This window comes from Aphelocoma coerulescens (assembly GCF_041296385.1).
Source record: "Aphelocoma coerulescens isolate FSJ_1873_10779 chromosome Z unlocalized genomic scaffold, UR_Acoe_1.0 ChrZ, whole genome shotgun sequence".
NCBI classification, from domain to species: Eukaryota; Metazoa; Chordata; class Aves; order Passeriformes; family Corvidae; genus Aphelocoma; species Aphelocoma coerulescens.
In genome coordinates, this window is record NW_027184085.1 from 57,085,636 (window position 1) to 57,100,983 (window position 15,348).

Sequence of the window (15,348 nt, forward strand, 5' to 3'; positions counted from 1 at the left end):
ATTCAAGAGTTCTATTTTTAACCAACATAAAGCACTACTTTTTTAATCCTCTGGTCTGCTGGAGTTTGCATAATACTACTATAATGAGTATAATTTCTATTAACAGTTGTTTTGTTTCGTTTCTTTTAATTATAAAAACTATTTAGCTGTATTTCAATTCAAGGAAAATCACTAAATGCTGAAAACTTTTATTTGATGTGGGAAAATAAGCATTTTATTAATAGATAACATATCTAAAAAGCACTAAAGGAATGCAAACTCCTAATGAATTGTAACCCACAGGACTGTCTTGGACTGAAGTACACTGAAACACTGTGTATTTTTAAATCTAGAAGTGCTGGACTTCAACTTGGCTTCAAAGGCCAAATAAATGTAGTTTTAAAATATATGCACCTTTACATGGGATTAAGACAGATCAGACTGTATTGCCTGACTATAAATTTTATGAAAGAAACCCTGAATGAGAGATCCATAGTGCATAATCTCTCAACTAGTATAATTCATAACAGAAATGTAGACTTGTTCTTAAGAATACTGTCACTAGAGGGTGTTATTGTCACTTATACATAATACAGATATTACACTGCTTAGAGCCACATTTAAAGTTAGAGACAGGTGCATTATTAAGGACTATTAAACCACAAATTTATTACAATATTCAATATGCATGCAAAAATACAGAAGAGATATGCTTTAAAAATTTCTACTTCTAGGAAAGGATTTTCTTTTTAATAAAGCATTTAATGACTGCTAACCTTTATCTGTAGTTTATGTAACATTTCTAGAGCAGGCAGTATAACAGCAATCTATACAAATAAAAAGCCACTGCACTTTTCCTGTACAATCCAAAGTGACCTTTAAGATATTATTTAAGGTAGCAATCTCAGCATTACGGTTTCAAACATTTCTTGTCCTTGAAACATTATCACACTTTTTTTTCCTATTAAATACCCTTCCTTCTACCATTTGAGCAGTCCCTTGGGCCAACATGCTAAAGCAACTTGTCATTTGTATTTAGATAGCTGTGCTTTTATATTTGCCATTGAGCATGTGGCAGGCACTTTAGCGCAGGATTAATAACAAGTGTTTAAAGTGGCAAAAAAAGATGGAAGATGCTAAAAGGACAGATCATATAATCATTTCCTGCTTGCCCTTCTTTGCCATCCCACCAAAAGAGCCTTTTGGTTACCCAGACCACACATGCTTCATAGAAGCAACTGTTCTGATGGCTAGCAAACAGTAAAGACAGGTTAATTGCTTACTGATAAATGGAAGATCATCTGTAGAAGTTTATAGAGAGATCTGTAGAACCTCAAGTGTCAGGGCAGCACAGTGATCAGGTTAGTTTTCTCCTTGCTTTACAACTTCAGTAAGTAACAACTGAAATAGGGCAGGTAGCTACTTTTCTAACAACCCAAACCAACAGAAACAACCAAACCAACAACCTCCTCCGCCTCCAACACTCACAAACAAAACAAACCCACCAAAATGCCCAAAACACAACACCCACTGCTAAGTCACACTAACTGCACAGCCACCATGAAAATGACATGGCATAAGATTTAGAGTAAGTACTGCACATAAGTACATAAATATTTATTGAGCAATGAAATGTTTGGTTAAATGTTGGTTAAATGTCCCAAAACAATAAAATTCCTACTGAAGAAAAAAATCCTAAACTTATCCTTTCTGATCTACAGCATTTCAGTGAGATGGTAGCAGAAGCTCTAATATTCAACTAAATTACATTTGTGTTCATAGTTAAAATCACACATAATGGGGGCAATCCCATATGAGGGGCACCCTTTTTTGAATCTTTTAAATAAAGATATAGTCATGCTAAGTTTCTAAAAGTAAGAAGACCTCTAGAACAAAGAATGAAGCATTTCTAAAAAAGATTCACATTTGTCTCCCCAGAATATGAGGAATGTTACAAACAGAAGATATGGGCAAGGTTAGCTTTGTTCATACTTTCAGGTGGAGAAAAGATTACGAAAGAGGCACAAAGTGAGAGTCTTTTGAGAAAACAATGTCTCCTTAAAACCAAAAATACCCCTGTCACAGACATGAAGGATACTAGAAATCCCATTCCCTTACACTATTCTGCAGTGTAAAACCTATAAACAAAATTTTAAATGTCTCACAACTTTTGACACTAAGCTTGTAATTATCATATTAAAATGTAAAATTATCTAAATCTCCTAAAGTGTTGTTTCTGAAAAAGTATGTGTACCTATGCATTGATGTTTGATAGGAAAACTGGAGAGGGGGTATGGGTGAGTGGGCATGAATGCATGTTAATTACAGCCAAAATATGAAACAACTTCTACCCCCAGAAAAGCCTCCAGTGATAGAGGAAACTGCAGTTTAAACAGACAGTGCTGAAACACTAATTTGAGTGTTTCATACTCAAAAAAAAAGAAAATTAAACTAAAGAGTAGGACACTGAGACTAGTTATTTTGTCTGTAACAAAACCAGTTAAGAGTAGGCCAGAAAGGTCAAGGATAGTATATTTGTCCATTATGTACTCACATCAGAAGGAGTGAACTTCTACACTTCTAAAGCAGCTGAGCATCTTGGCTCCTGAGAATTCTCTTAACTTTCTGCAGGTAACTAAGTAAAGTAGGTAACTAAAAATGGGTTTAATTGTGCTAAGCACTGCCCAAAGTGGAAGAAATTTGATCTTTTTCTGTGTGTACATGAGCATAAGGGAAGTTATCACTGTGCTTATCTAAAGAGAGAGAACAGGGAATTTACATATGGGCAGCCTATCAACATCCTTGCGCTTTGGGATTTTTTTTCTTTCAAATATATACATGTAAGAAAATTTGTATTTTAATAAGAAAATAATGTATTTATAAAAGAAAATGTATTCTTGACAGTAAAATACTACAGTACTCTACAAAGATGGAAGCAAAGAATTTAGTTCTTCTCAGTGCTCACAGAAAACCAGTGCAAAAAACATGGCCCTACAGACACCTCCATTACACATGCAAATAAAGCTTAACTACCAAAATAAGAATCTGTAAAACAACTGCATCAAGAAAAAATTGCACTTTGAAAAGCTTCCCTTTTCCTAAAAGTTAGGAAAATGGGTCATAGAAAACTTGCTGCTACTGAATTGTTCTGCTACTAATGTATCCTTCATACTTGTGTGCCTCTATATTACAGTAAACTAGGTCCATACCCTTGTAAAATCCTATTTAAAGCTCTATCATAAAATAAAACATGTTGGAATTCATACTGCCTTTAGCTATCAAGAATACATTTCTGTACGATTTTGCAAGTCTGAGTTTACTACTCAAATATATAAACATTAGTTGTCCATCCCATGTTAACAGACTTTAATATTCTTCCCTTTCATTACACTGTAACATTAAGGAACCCTGAAGTTATGTTTTAGTGATTAGTTAAAAGGTTGTCAATGAATAATATGCTGGTAAATACTTTGTTTACAGAGATAACTGGAAAAGTGCAAACATTTGCACTTATTCATGTGAGTTATTTTCTAGATGTTAATACACTAGCTGAATGCTACAATATCTGAAAAGAATGCTTTCCCCTTTCAAACAGAATAGAAAGTAAGAAAAAATATTCTAGTACCCATTAAAAAGGTTGACATAAAGTACATCACAGACTACAGAACTTAAAAGCAAGCAGGATTTGAAGCAGGCAGAATAGCTCCTGAAGGTGGCTTTTTGTAAAAACAGTTAATTGTTTCACAGAATTGAAATGTATTTTGTCGTTTCTAAACAGACATTTTATTTTTAAGTTCTCTGAAATTAGTTGTAAACCCAATAACAAGAACAAAGCTCCTCAGGCTATTTCTGCCTGCCTGTGCTGTATAACTCACCACATGTTCAACACTTTCTGGCAGCTATACAGAAAGAGAGTAAGGGAAAAAAGAGAATCAGAATACCACATAGAGGAAAAATTTTACATCTTTCAAACATGGCTTTTTGTAGTCAGAACACTATTTTAAAATAAATATTTCAAAATTAGTTGGAATATCAAAAATGCATGCACTTCTCTAGCCAGCATAGCAAGTTATGTCATTGAAGACTTAGCCTAAAAAAGCACAAGCTACAGGAATTCTACTATTTAAAAACTTAAAGACAAAATTAAGTATAGCACTATACTTTTTCCCCTCACCAATGGCTATTCAGTTCAGATAATATTTTCTGAAAACCTATATGAGAAAAATATTGAAGCAGCTGAGCACACAAGATCCCAAGGATATAAAAAGAAGGACATACTTTGTTTCATCCATTACTTCTACTTCTGCAGGAGCTGTGATGGGTGCATTTGAACGGCCTGCGGTTGGGTCATCTGTGTTCAGTTCTCCATTTGTTGAGCTTACTACCTGAAATCACAGGAAAGACCTGAAATTATGCCACTGCCAGACATACATTTGTTAATTCCTGAGGTTACAATACCTCTTAAAAAACCCAGTAATTTTTGTTATTTCCATAGTTATTTTTATTCCAGTAACAGTACCTGTTCCAGGTTTTATTCTGGCATCCCTGTGCTCTTGTAATTTTCCTTTCATATCTATTAATGGAACTGTCATCTACATGACAGACTCAAGGTGAGTGGAAGAAGCAAAGCAACTCTGTGGATCAGGTTTGTTTATCTCCCCCACATCTCTTCAGAGCCTTAAGGGAAGGCACTAAGCACTTTTCTGACACCAATTCAGTCTATCCCTGCACCTTCAGTGTTATTTATGCTCCTTAGTTTAGGTCTTTATATTCAGAGTGAATATGAAGGCCTGATTCAGTTGTATCTCAAAGAGCACTCACCAGAAAAGGTGAAAACTAAGACCATCTTCTAGACCTAAGAGTATAGATGGTGTCCAATTTTTAGAACACAAAAACACCTACTGCGAAAAAAATTAATAAAAATCAGATTAATCTTCATTCCTATTAGTTTACACTCAAACTCCTATGTAAATTGTTCAAGTCACCATGAATGCTGTGTTTCTCTGGGAATATTTGTTATGACTTTAAACCAAGTGGAACCCAACAGTCTCTCTCAGTTCCTGTCAGCTTTCCTGCATGACAAATGGAGCCATTCCAGAGGCCTCTCTGTTACCCACCCCACAGAATATGAAAAGGAAGATGGTTAACCAGTTGTAGACAAGTATCTATCTGATCAGAGCTGCTGACCGTGCTAACTGACCCATTAAGGACTTGACTGACTGCGTGGAGAGGTCTACTAGCTACTAAGTAGCAGCAACTGCTTGGCAAGGCAGCAAGCATAAAAATATCATTCTGGACAAATAACACAAGAGTTTGCAGAAAACATCTGCAAAAAATTAATCAGCTATAAGGACCAAGAGCAGCCCATAATTCAAGATTATTACCAGCTGTTGCCTGACGGTCAGAGATTAAGGTAGATGAAAGGGGAGGGAAGGAAAGTCATCACCATAATATTATTTCCCTCACTCTTCCAAGCTCTCCTCTTAATATAGCAGTTATGTCTCATCTATTTATAACCAGAGCTAAGAGTCTAGTCTATGGAGATTTGTTTTGTGGTTCCTATCGTAACTAAATACAGAGCTTCAGAAGTTTGCTGCACTCCAGGCGTTTTCCATGCCATATGCTGACATCAGGACAAGTCTTCTCCTGTTTCTAATTTCACTAAAATAGGAGCCACTGCCAAAAAAACCCTACAAGCTTGTAACAAAATAAAAAATGTCTGAGATTGCAGGAATCTAACTACTTAAATTTCAGTCAATATAAGTGAAGGAATTATGGGAGATTGGACTTTATTTCTGCAATGATAAGTAAGTCAATGGAGTGTCAACGAGGTATCTTAAGCTTACTTTCGTATCACTGGGCACGACAGAAGCACTTCAGATTCAGTGACAGAAATAGGTAGGAACTGTACTTCAACAAACCTTAAGACAGTGGGGAATGCATCCTGAACCAAACATCCTGGGTTAGTAGTTACTGGGTTTTACAGAGTCACAGAATATTCTGAGTTGTCATCACTGTCCAACCACCTCACCAGGTATCTTACTGTGAAGATCATTTAATTGTTTCTTGTGAAATACCCAGAGTGGAAAAGTGCACCAGAAGTATTTTCTAACTAAGATAGGAGCAGTCATAAAAATGTAAGGGTATAAAAAAATTGCTCAACTTGCCCACCAAATGAGTTTGGTTCCAAAGGAAGTACAGAATGGTTATGGTTGGAAGAGACCACTGGTGGGGTCACGCTCACATGCAACTTCCTGTGCATAATTATATAACTAACCACAACTACAGCCTGTACTAATCCATGTGCAGCAATATCACACAATTAACACTGTAGTTAACCTTGCCTGCAGCCCTAGTAATGCAGATTTCTGCTCCATAGTCTAGACTTAAAAATAACTTTTCTAAAAACTTTTCTAAAAGATCCGTGCTCAAGATTAAGTAACAGTGGTTGACGAGAAACAGAGGGCCTTTGTCTTCAGTTTACTCAAATAAAAGTAGGGTACATCAAGAAAAAACAAGACCCTTTCTGGATGGGAAGCAAATACAATACAACTTAGCATTCCTAACTGTTGTAAAAAACAGGTCACAGTTTGCAGAGGCATTTGCAAGAACTCCTATTTTCTTCTCTTTTCCTAAAAATAAATGAAAAAATGTATGATTTTTACACAAATATCAAACACACTGCCCAACTGTAGCATCTGTAGAGCTTCCACATGACATTCTCCCTCACACTTACTTCCCAGGAGTGCCTGTGCAATGATTCACATCTATCTTCTCGGACAACATTCAAAAAAAGAGATCAAACTCAACTACGTACATATCTTCATTTGAATTGAAAAATATTAAAGTAGGTATCTAAAACTTCTTCCTATATTAATAATATCTTAAGTATTATGTATGTGTTATACTAATCTAAACTGACAATCTTTATTGTAGGCAAAATCATCCTCTGCTGGGGTCAATGTACTACTATCTGGTAAAAAAAACCCCAAAGCTTATTGCAGCTTATTCTTCAAACTGACTTCAAAATTACTAGTTTTTCTTGACAGTGGTTTCCATTAGCTGGATAAATCTCTTTTCAAGACTTTTGTCCTCAGTTGGCTTATTATTTTGACTGTTTACTTTGAAAGAATTCAAAACACTTTGCTGAAAACTTCTCACCAGATAGCAAAAGCCTGTCCTGCCTTGCTCTGGTCAATGATAGACAATCTCTGTCTCTTTGACAGAGATCAGGGAGAAAGAGACCATAATCTTTTCCACACACATACACACCCAAACACATTCACCAAATACACAAACAAATACTATCAAGTGTAACTGTCTGTTGCATGACTTAGTTTGGATGGGAGGAATATGAAGTTCTTCTTTCTGGAAAGAATTATGACCACTGAAAGCATAAGTGAACCGAACGGTATATAGTATAAATCCAAAAAACAGCATCAGTCATGCTTCTCCAGAATCACAAATGTCCTGAATTTCACTCAAATCTATTACTGCCAAAAGCAGCTCTGGGAGCTCATCACTAAGATGAAGAAACAAGAAACTAACAAAGGCCCATACAAAGGAGTACAAGAGATAGGCAGGAGTGCTTCAATTCCACTGTCAGTAAAGGCTACAGCTATATGAATTTAATTCCATGTTACATCAGTACTTTGCAATCTGACCTAAAGCCTTTAATCAGTTAGGCCAATCATTACACCTTTCTCTCCAACTACATGCCAATCAGCTCAAAAATCTGCCCAACACAGGCAGGAAGACACGGGAATATAACAGAATTGAGCAAGAATAAGTCAGCCAGAGGACACTGTATGCACTGAAGGAGTGGTACACCAAACTGTGTAGCCAGAATGTGCCACAAATGAGGCACAATGAAAATTCATCACAGTAGACCCACATAAAAAGTTAAAACTTTAGGAGAGAGAAGCACTGATATATGAAACCAAGTTTGCGCTAAGAAAAACTTTTAATTTAATTTCTCTGCTTGTGACTCAAGTTGGAATGGATTTCCCTTGATGAAATCAATGGCCTGATGAAAAATGCGAGGCACAATTCATCTCTTAGAAGACTTGAATACCACTACAGTGAAAAAATTAGGATATTTAAGTTATGGTTTTGCACCTAAAAGTTCTGTTCACAAAATGCAGATAAACATTTTTCCCTGAATAGTCACAGAATTAGGTTTCAGAAAACAAATATTTTAAAAGTTTCAAATTAGAAGTATTTCAATATTGAAGATTAAGTTAATCTATTCACCTAGTTTCAATAACCACTAAACTGAAAACTACTTTAACCATTTTTATAAACTTATCCTCATTGAAATTTAGTTACTTCAAATTTAATCAGTTCTTTAAGTTTAATATGAAGAGCATCTATATAAAGAAGCATATACATCACATTGATTGTTTCTTGCTACCCTCTATGCCATGAGGTAAAGAAACAAAAATTCCACTCACTAGCCATTAATGACACATTAGTTGTGGAACAGATTGATTTCTTCAACACATGATCCTCAGGAAGCTTGGTAAGGGCCATTTATAACAGACAAAGTTAAGTCTAAATGCCAGTTCCCTAAATGGCAACAGTAAATCTTCAGCCTCTTTACTTTTAGATTAGTATGTAAACTAACCTTTTATTTGCTATGTTTAAAAAACCAGTTAGAAAGTGTGCCATAAAAAACAAATTTTGCTGATTTTCATTACTACAATCACAACAAGGAACTGCAAAAATTTTAAAGACATAGAAAAAAACCCTTCATTCCATTAAGAATCTCAATAACTGAATTCTCCACTCAAAAAAAAAAAGTATTCAGTAGTGATATTACACAATCATTTATTTTACCTTCAAAAAGTTTTCCGTTAAGACAAATGAATAAAAGTCATCACAATACCTTTTTAGTTCACAAAAGCTTAGGAAAATTGATTTGTTTCATCTAACGCTTTAGTATCTTCACTTCTTGAAGGAGAGGAATCTTGAAACTCAAAACTGCTGACATCAAATATAAAAACCTTTCAAGCAGTTCCTAAGTACTTAACTGGGAACTCTTTAACCCAATCTTTCAATCTAACCTCCTTTTAAAGAATTTCCCAATGGGAAAACAGAAAGAGAAAAGGTAAGAGGAAGATCAGTGAGTAAAAAAAAGTAATGGAACAGACTAATACAGTCTTTATGAGTGCACAAGCAGACTGTAGCTCATGCAGAGAAAGAAATAATTCAGTGTTGTACAACTGACATTTTGAGAATTGAGGCAAACTTACAAAAACAAAGGCACAAAAGAAGTTGTTGAATGAATTGCTGGGAGGTATCAGTTGATCATTAATAAGTCTACACAAACTAGAAAGATGGACTGAGGTAAATGGAAAAAGGGATGTCTTCCCTTTAGAACTCAATTTCTTAATACTATTTGAACTTTAACTGGTGCTACAAAGCATAATTAGACATGTCTAACTAAGCACATTAGGATCTTTTGAACACAGGCCTAGGGTCTGGGATAAATTAAATTAATGCAAAAACCAGAACAGTATCTATTAATGAACAAACCTGTTTGAACCTCAACAGTTTCCACTTAAACTTATCACTAGGAGCATACAAATGTATGCTAACAAATATATACACCAACATTAAGTCCACTTGATGTTAGTATGTCACAGAAAAGAATCACTAGCACATTTTAATAATCTCCTAAAAAAGAACCTCAGAGATGACAGCAGCAGTAGTATTACAGATTACTAATAGCGCTGACCTAAAAACATTCCACTGTCACTTCAAAATAATCTGACAGATTTTCATATCTTGCAGAAAAATTGATAAAACTGATCTCTAAGATGAGCAATGCCTCACTAACATCACAGAAAAAAATAAATACACTTTTAACTTCACATTTCAGACTTAACTTTTCCTTTGAATAATTTTCCGTGGAACTTCTGGAATTTGTCTTCTTCAAAGCAACTAAGAATCCAACTGAAGCAGCTAGCTAATGAAGCAACTTAACAAATAGCATGATTCAGTAAGTATACCTGCAACAAAGGGGTATTTGACAACAGTCAGAAGCTATGTCACGGCATAACTGGAGATATTATGTGATTTTCTAAGTGCCCTTAACAAGGAAGCATGACCACTCCACAACAAAAAGCAACCCTGCTGCACAACACCTGATCTTCAAAGACACAGACCATGGCTGCAGTTTCACACAGTGCTTTATTCACGTGGCAATTGCTTAGCCTCAACTGATCCAAATGACCTGAACTCAGACAGACTGCCTGTATCCTTTGAGGAAAAAGAACAGAAATAACACTATATTAACAGTAATGAATACTAGTGTTACTTGTGTTATTTCCTAGGAAATGTTCTCCCCATCCCCCAAGGGTATTTAGCGTATTTTACAAAGGAAGAAAATTTCTTATAATGGTTACATTTTACCTGACAAAGAATAAAACATTTCTTAAGTGCCACAACTGCCAACAGAGACATATGACGACAATTCAAAAGTTCTACTAACTGTAATTTAGCAAATTCAGTGGGTATTTTTCTAACCTAAAAAAAATGGCAAAAGAAATTCTGGAAGATACTTCAAATCCATTTTTGACTCCTCATGACTATGCTGTTCCCAAAAGATAAATAATTACCTTTAAAACTTATGTTATTGAGGGAACAATTGCAATTCAAGTTAGATATACAGGTAAAGTTTTTTAAACACTTCTCAATGGGAAGCACAAAACATTTAAACTTTTTTGATACATAGTAATTATTATCACCTACTAGATTTCATTCCATGACACATGACAGCTGTTTCTAAAGCAACAAAATTTTGAGAATGTTATCACACTGACAGGACTGCAGCACTGTTTTCTGTACCCTGAACTTTTTATTCTTTCTTCAGGTCTTGACAATTTTTTTCCGAAACAAAAAACTTCAGAAGAAACATACGCAATTTAGATTGTCATAATCAAAAATGCAGTAGGCAATTTCCACAAAACACCTCCCGTCCAGATAAGATTTCCTAAATCTAAATCATTTTCATTTGAGACTCAAAGCTCAAAATCTGCATAGACTTCACAGCTAGCATTTTGAATCTTTCAGTATTAATTCATTACGTATTACCCCAACTATTTCACCCTAAATATATTCAAAGAGCAAGACATCAAAAATTTCAAAAATTAATTTAAAAATTTAAAACAAACCAGAAAAATCTTCTTTGAAGATGAAATAAATGAATAATAAATAATAATAATAATAAAGGAAAAGCTGTTGGTTTCTTCTCATTTTTTCACTGGTATTTGTGAGGTACTGCCTTGGGAACATTCTTCTAGTCAATTATTGTTTGAATAAAAGGAGTACAGTTTAAGCAAACATCACTAAATAGCATCTTAATTTGAAGTTTACTTAAGGAACAAAAAATATTACTTGAGCAAAACTGAATTCAATGAACAGTGTTTTTTAGTTGCTAATACAACTAACACATTAAAAGTCTAAACTTCAGCTGCTTGCACTAAGGTAAGCATATATTCTCTAAAAAGACAGTTCAACTGTTTTAAGACTTTCACTAAGAAACATGCAAGAAAAATTCCATAAACAAAAAGTTCCATAGTTTCAGCACCTTTTTTAATTTCAGTTTGACAACTAAACTGTGAAGTAATAAATAACAGCAGAAATTTCTTGGTAAGAAATCTTAATATGAAAATATGAATCATGATACATTACAGGAAAGTAGTATTATATAATGCAAAACAACTGATTTAAGTCATGCAAAGAAGCAGAAAATACCTGTACAGAGCCACCATGTCTGTCAGATGCCAGGTGAGCCCTCAAATGATGTGGATTGGTTTGCTGTGAGTCCCAAGCTGCCCTATGGTCTGTAGACTATCATTTTTGAATGTATTAGGATTTATGCAAAAGAAGAAAAAACATTTAAAATAAACAATTTGTGCATTATTATACATTATTTTTAAAAAGCACAGAAGCACTACACACTCAATCCCTATATAGATTGCACTTCCACATTATCAACATACTTACACATGCCTTCATATACATTTTCACAGAGAGGTGAAGCAGCTAAACCTCAAAATTCCTAGTAAGAAAAAGCACACTAAGACAACCCTGCAATTTTGCTTAGGTAAATAGACACAGCTCGGAATTCCTAACACTGTTACCACCTTAGTCATTAGCCTCGTTTAAAAAAAACAAAAGTGAAAATGTCATGCATACATGTTAGAACTGAAAGAGAGGATACAGTGCGTGGACGAGAGACAGCAAATAAAGAAGTGTGAGTAGGGAGAAAATTCACTACTGATTCACTACACTACATCAGAGCTTCAAACAAGCAAGCTTTTAGGAGATATTTATGTATTTCTATATATGTAGACTTTAACAAAGATATACTTAAATCAATGTAAAAACAAAGAAAACCTAGAGTCAATTTTATTCTCAAATTCTAATAAAAACATAGCACAAATCATTTGACAAAAGACAGAGTAATGCTGATAATCTTACATGAGTAGCTTACCTGATTTTTGGATTGCTGCAATCTGTCTCTGTGCTGATACGCTTCTCTGTTTGAAGACATTGCAGGGTCTGAATGTATTGAACCCACTGGAGTAGGCTACAAATATAAATAATATGTACCAACTGGTAAAAAAAATAAATTTCTAAGTCTCACCAAAAGCTACTGGTCTGTAATAGAAAATAATCTTTAAATCTGACAGTTTTGAGTAACACAAAATTATCAGATTAAAGCAGAAGCTTCACTGGATATTTACTAAGACCAATTTTAAAAAAAGCAAACCAAGACTTACAGAATTTAATGAAGAAGCAGTCCTAAGTACTAGCACACATTAATTTTCTGGAAGACTTTAGACTGTTACTTTTGCAGTTAGCAGTTAAGACATTCTGATGAAATCTGATGAAAGTCTTAAAGTAATTTTTAATGCAAAACACTGAAAAAGTATTTTGCAATAAATACTATAATTCTTTCAGAGTCACCTAGAGAACTGCAGAGTGAACTGTATAATCTGAAACTGGTCAAAATAATACATATTAGCCCTCCCTTCCCTATGTGTTAAAAAGAACTGAAAATTTTGAGAAGCTGAAGAAAACCCCATTCTCTACTCTTTCTTAGAAAGTATATAAACAGAGTGTTTCTGAAACCTTAGATGCTGTGTGATGAAATATGCAATGAATGATGCAATATGAAATATTTCTTCAAAATGAATTTATAAATATCTGGAGTATACCTCATATGCAGAGAAGTTATAGGTCTGCATTTTAAAAATACTGGGAAAAAAACAAAACCTGCAACCATGACAATCACCTGCAAAATATTATGCTCCTTCAACTCAAAAACCAATCTGAATTTCTACGACCTCATTTTGGATTGAGCAGAGATGTATTTTGATATTAAGGGTAGATTTGGAAAGAGACTGAATATGAAACACTCAAGCCGAAAGATAATGTTAGAACATGCATCTGCAGATGGACTTTTAATAGCAGCTGTTCACAACTCTAATAGCAGCGTAGAGATGCACACATCTTATGAAACTCAAAACTGATCACAGAAAAACCCATTATACTACTAACAGCTGAACTGTACTCACCAACTGTTTGCCAATCCAGTCGTATTCATAATCAAACATATAGCCTTTCCGATCAAGTAAGTCTGTGAAGAGCTTTCTCAAGTAGTCATAGTCTGGCTTTTCAAAAAAATCTAACCTTCTTACATAACGTAGGTAAGTAGCCATTTCCTCTAGATAAATAAAAAGTATACATATTTGCCAACATCTGTTTTAATGGAACTCAAAAAACCCCACCACCTTATTTCATTTTAAAGCAACTTGTACATCTCACCATAAAACCTGAACAGTTGTTCACTATGAAAAAGTGGTGAACAGAAAAAAGAAGTTACTTAATAGTAATAATATTCTTTGAGATGCTACCATATTCTGAGATATACTGCCATATTCCAAACATATCCAAGCAAGTTACACCTCACTAATTTTTCCTTCGTGTTGCCTGTTGTAATCTTCTATTCAACATTCCAATTCTAACGCACAGTGTGCAAGAAAGTGTGGAGAGAAATGCCTCTACTTTCTTCATTCCAATGAATTTTACAAAGACAAGACTAAGGAAAGGTAAAAAAGAGGTATACAACATAAAGCATCAGCCTCCTGTCCACAAGGCCTACTGCGGACGGATTTCCTTTCATTTGTCATGAGCTACTCTCAGCAAATCCACTTTGCCTATCAATGGTATTTTGATTACTTTTCAAGATGTTTACTTATATTGTGGCAAAATCATGTCCATGTCATACATGTCCCCTGTTCCAAGAACTTCATTACAACTTTTAGAAAACGTCATATTTGCTTCTGTCCAATTTTCCAACACCGCATTGATTCTGCCTGTACTTATAGAGAACTAGAAGTGACACTTGAAACTTAGAAGTTATTTTAAAAATTAGTTTAAGCTGTTTCTAATGCACCTTGTTTTTAATAGGGGTATGATATCAGATTTGAGCTGAAAAGGCTTGCAAAATTCTCAGTGTGAAGATACAAGTGCAGACTAGTTGATCACTGTAACCATACATACAGTATTTTTTTAATGTTTCCTTTAGAAGAATCTATATTTGAAGAACGACAGCATTAGCCTACTGCTGCTTCAAAGGATAATTCTTCTATCTGAGCCCAGTCTTGTTTAACTTATCCATCAATGACTTGGATGAAGGGGCAGAGGGCTCCTCAGCAGTGTCACTGGCAACGTAAATCTGGGATGACTGGCCAATACCCCAGGGTACTGTGCAGCCCTTCAGAAGGACCTTGACAGGCTGGAGAGATGGGCAGGGAGGAACCTTCTGAAATTCAGCAAAGGCAGATGCAGGGTCCTGCACCTGGGGAGGAGCAAGCCCAGGCACCAGCACAGGCTGGGGGCAACCTGCTGGAAAGCAGCTCTGTGGAGGACACAAGCTCTCCACGAGCCAGCAGTGTGCCATGGGGGACAAGAAGGCCAACGGCATCCTGGGGTGCATTACAAAGAGCAGGTCAAGGGAGGTGATCCTGTTCCTCTACTCAGTGGCTGTGTCCAGTTCTGAGTTCCTCAGTAAAAGAGAGACATGGAGCTCCTGGAGAGGGTCCAGCGAAGGGCTATTAAGTTGAGCAAGGGACTGGAGCATCTCTCATGTGAGGAAAGGCTGCGGGAGCTGGGCCTGTTCAGCCTTGAAAAGAGGCAACTGAGATGGGACCTGACTAATACCTATGAATATCTAAGGGGTGGCTGTCAAGAGGACAGACCAGGCTCTGCTGAGTGGTGCCCAGCAATAGAAGGAGAGGCAATGGGCAGAAACTGATGCACAGGAAGCTCCACCTGAACATGAGGAAGAACTTC

At 35.5% G+C, this 15,348-nt stretch overlaps 1 protein-coding gene across 8 annotated transcripts in view; it reads right to left on the reverse strand.

The window, feature by feature from the left end:
- Positions 1–15,348, reverse strand: part of CSNK1G3 (casein kinase 1 gamma 3) — an 81,019-nt gene that overhangs the window by 2,579 nt on the left and 63,092 nt on the right. For 6 of the 8 annotated variants that reach the window (XM_069001234.1, XM_069001235.1, XM_069001236.1 and 3 more), the window contains 5 exons: positions 13,569–13,717; positions 12,482–12,577; positions 11,740–11,835; positions 4,258–4,364; positions 3,855–3,878 (listed from right to left, as the gene is read on the reverse strand). In XM_069001234.1, the coding sequence (XP_068857335.1) occupies positions 3,855–3,878; positions 4,258–4,364; positions 11,740–11,835; positions 12,482–12,577; positions 13,569–13,717 (472 nt within the window). The remainder of the gene's footprint in view (positions 1–3,854; positions 3,879–4,257; positions 4,365–11,739; positions 11,836–12,481; positions 12,578–13,568; positions 13,718–15,348) is intronic. The other 2 variants (XM_069001238.1, XM_069001239.1) reach the window with 1 other exon arrangement.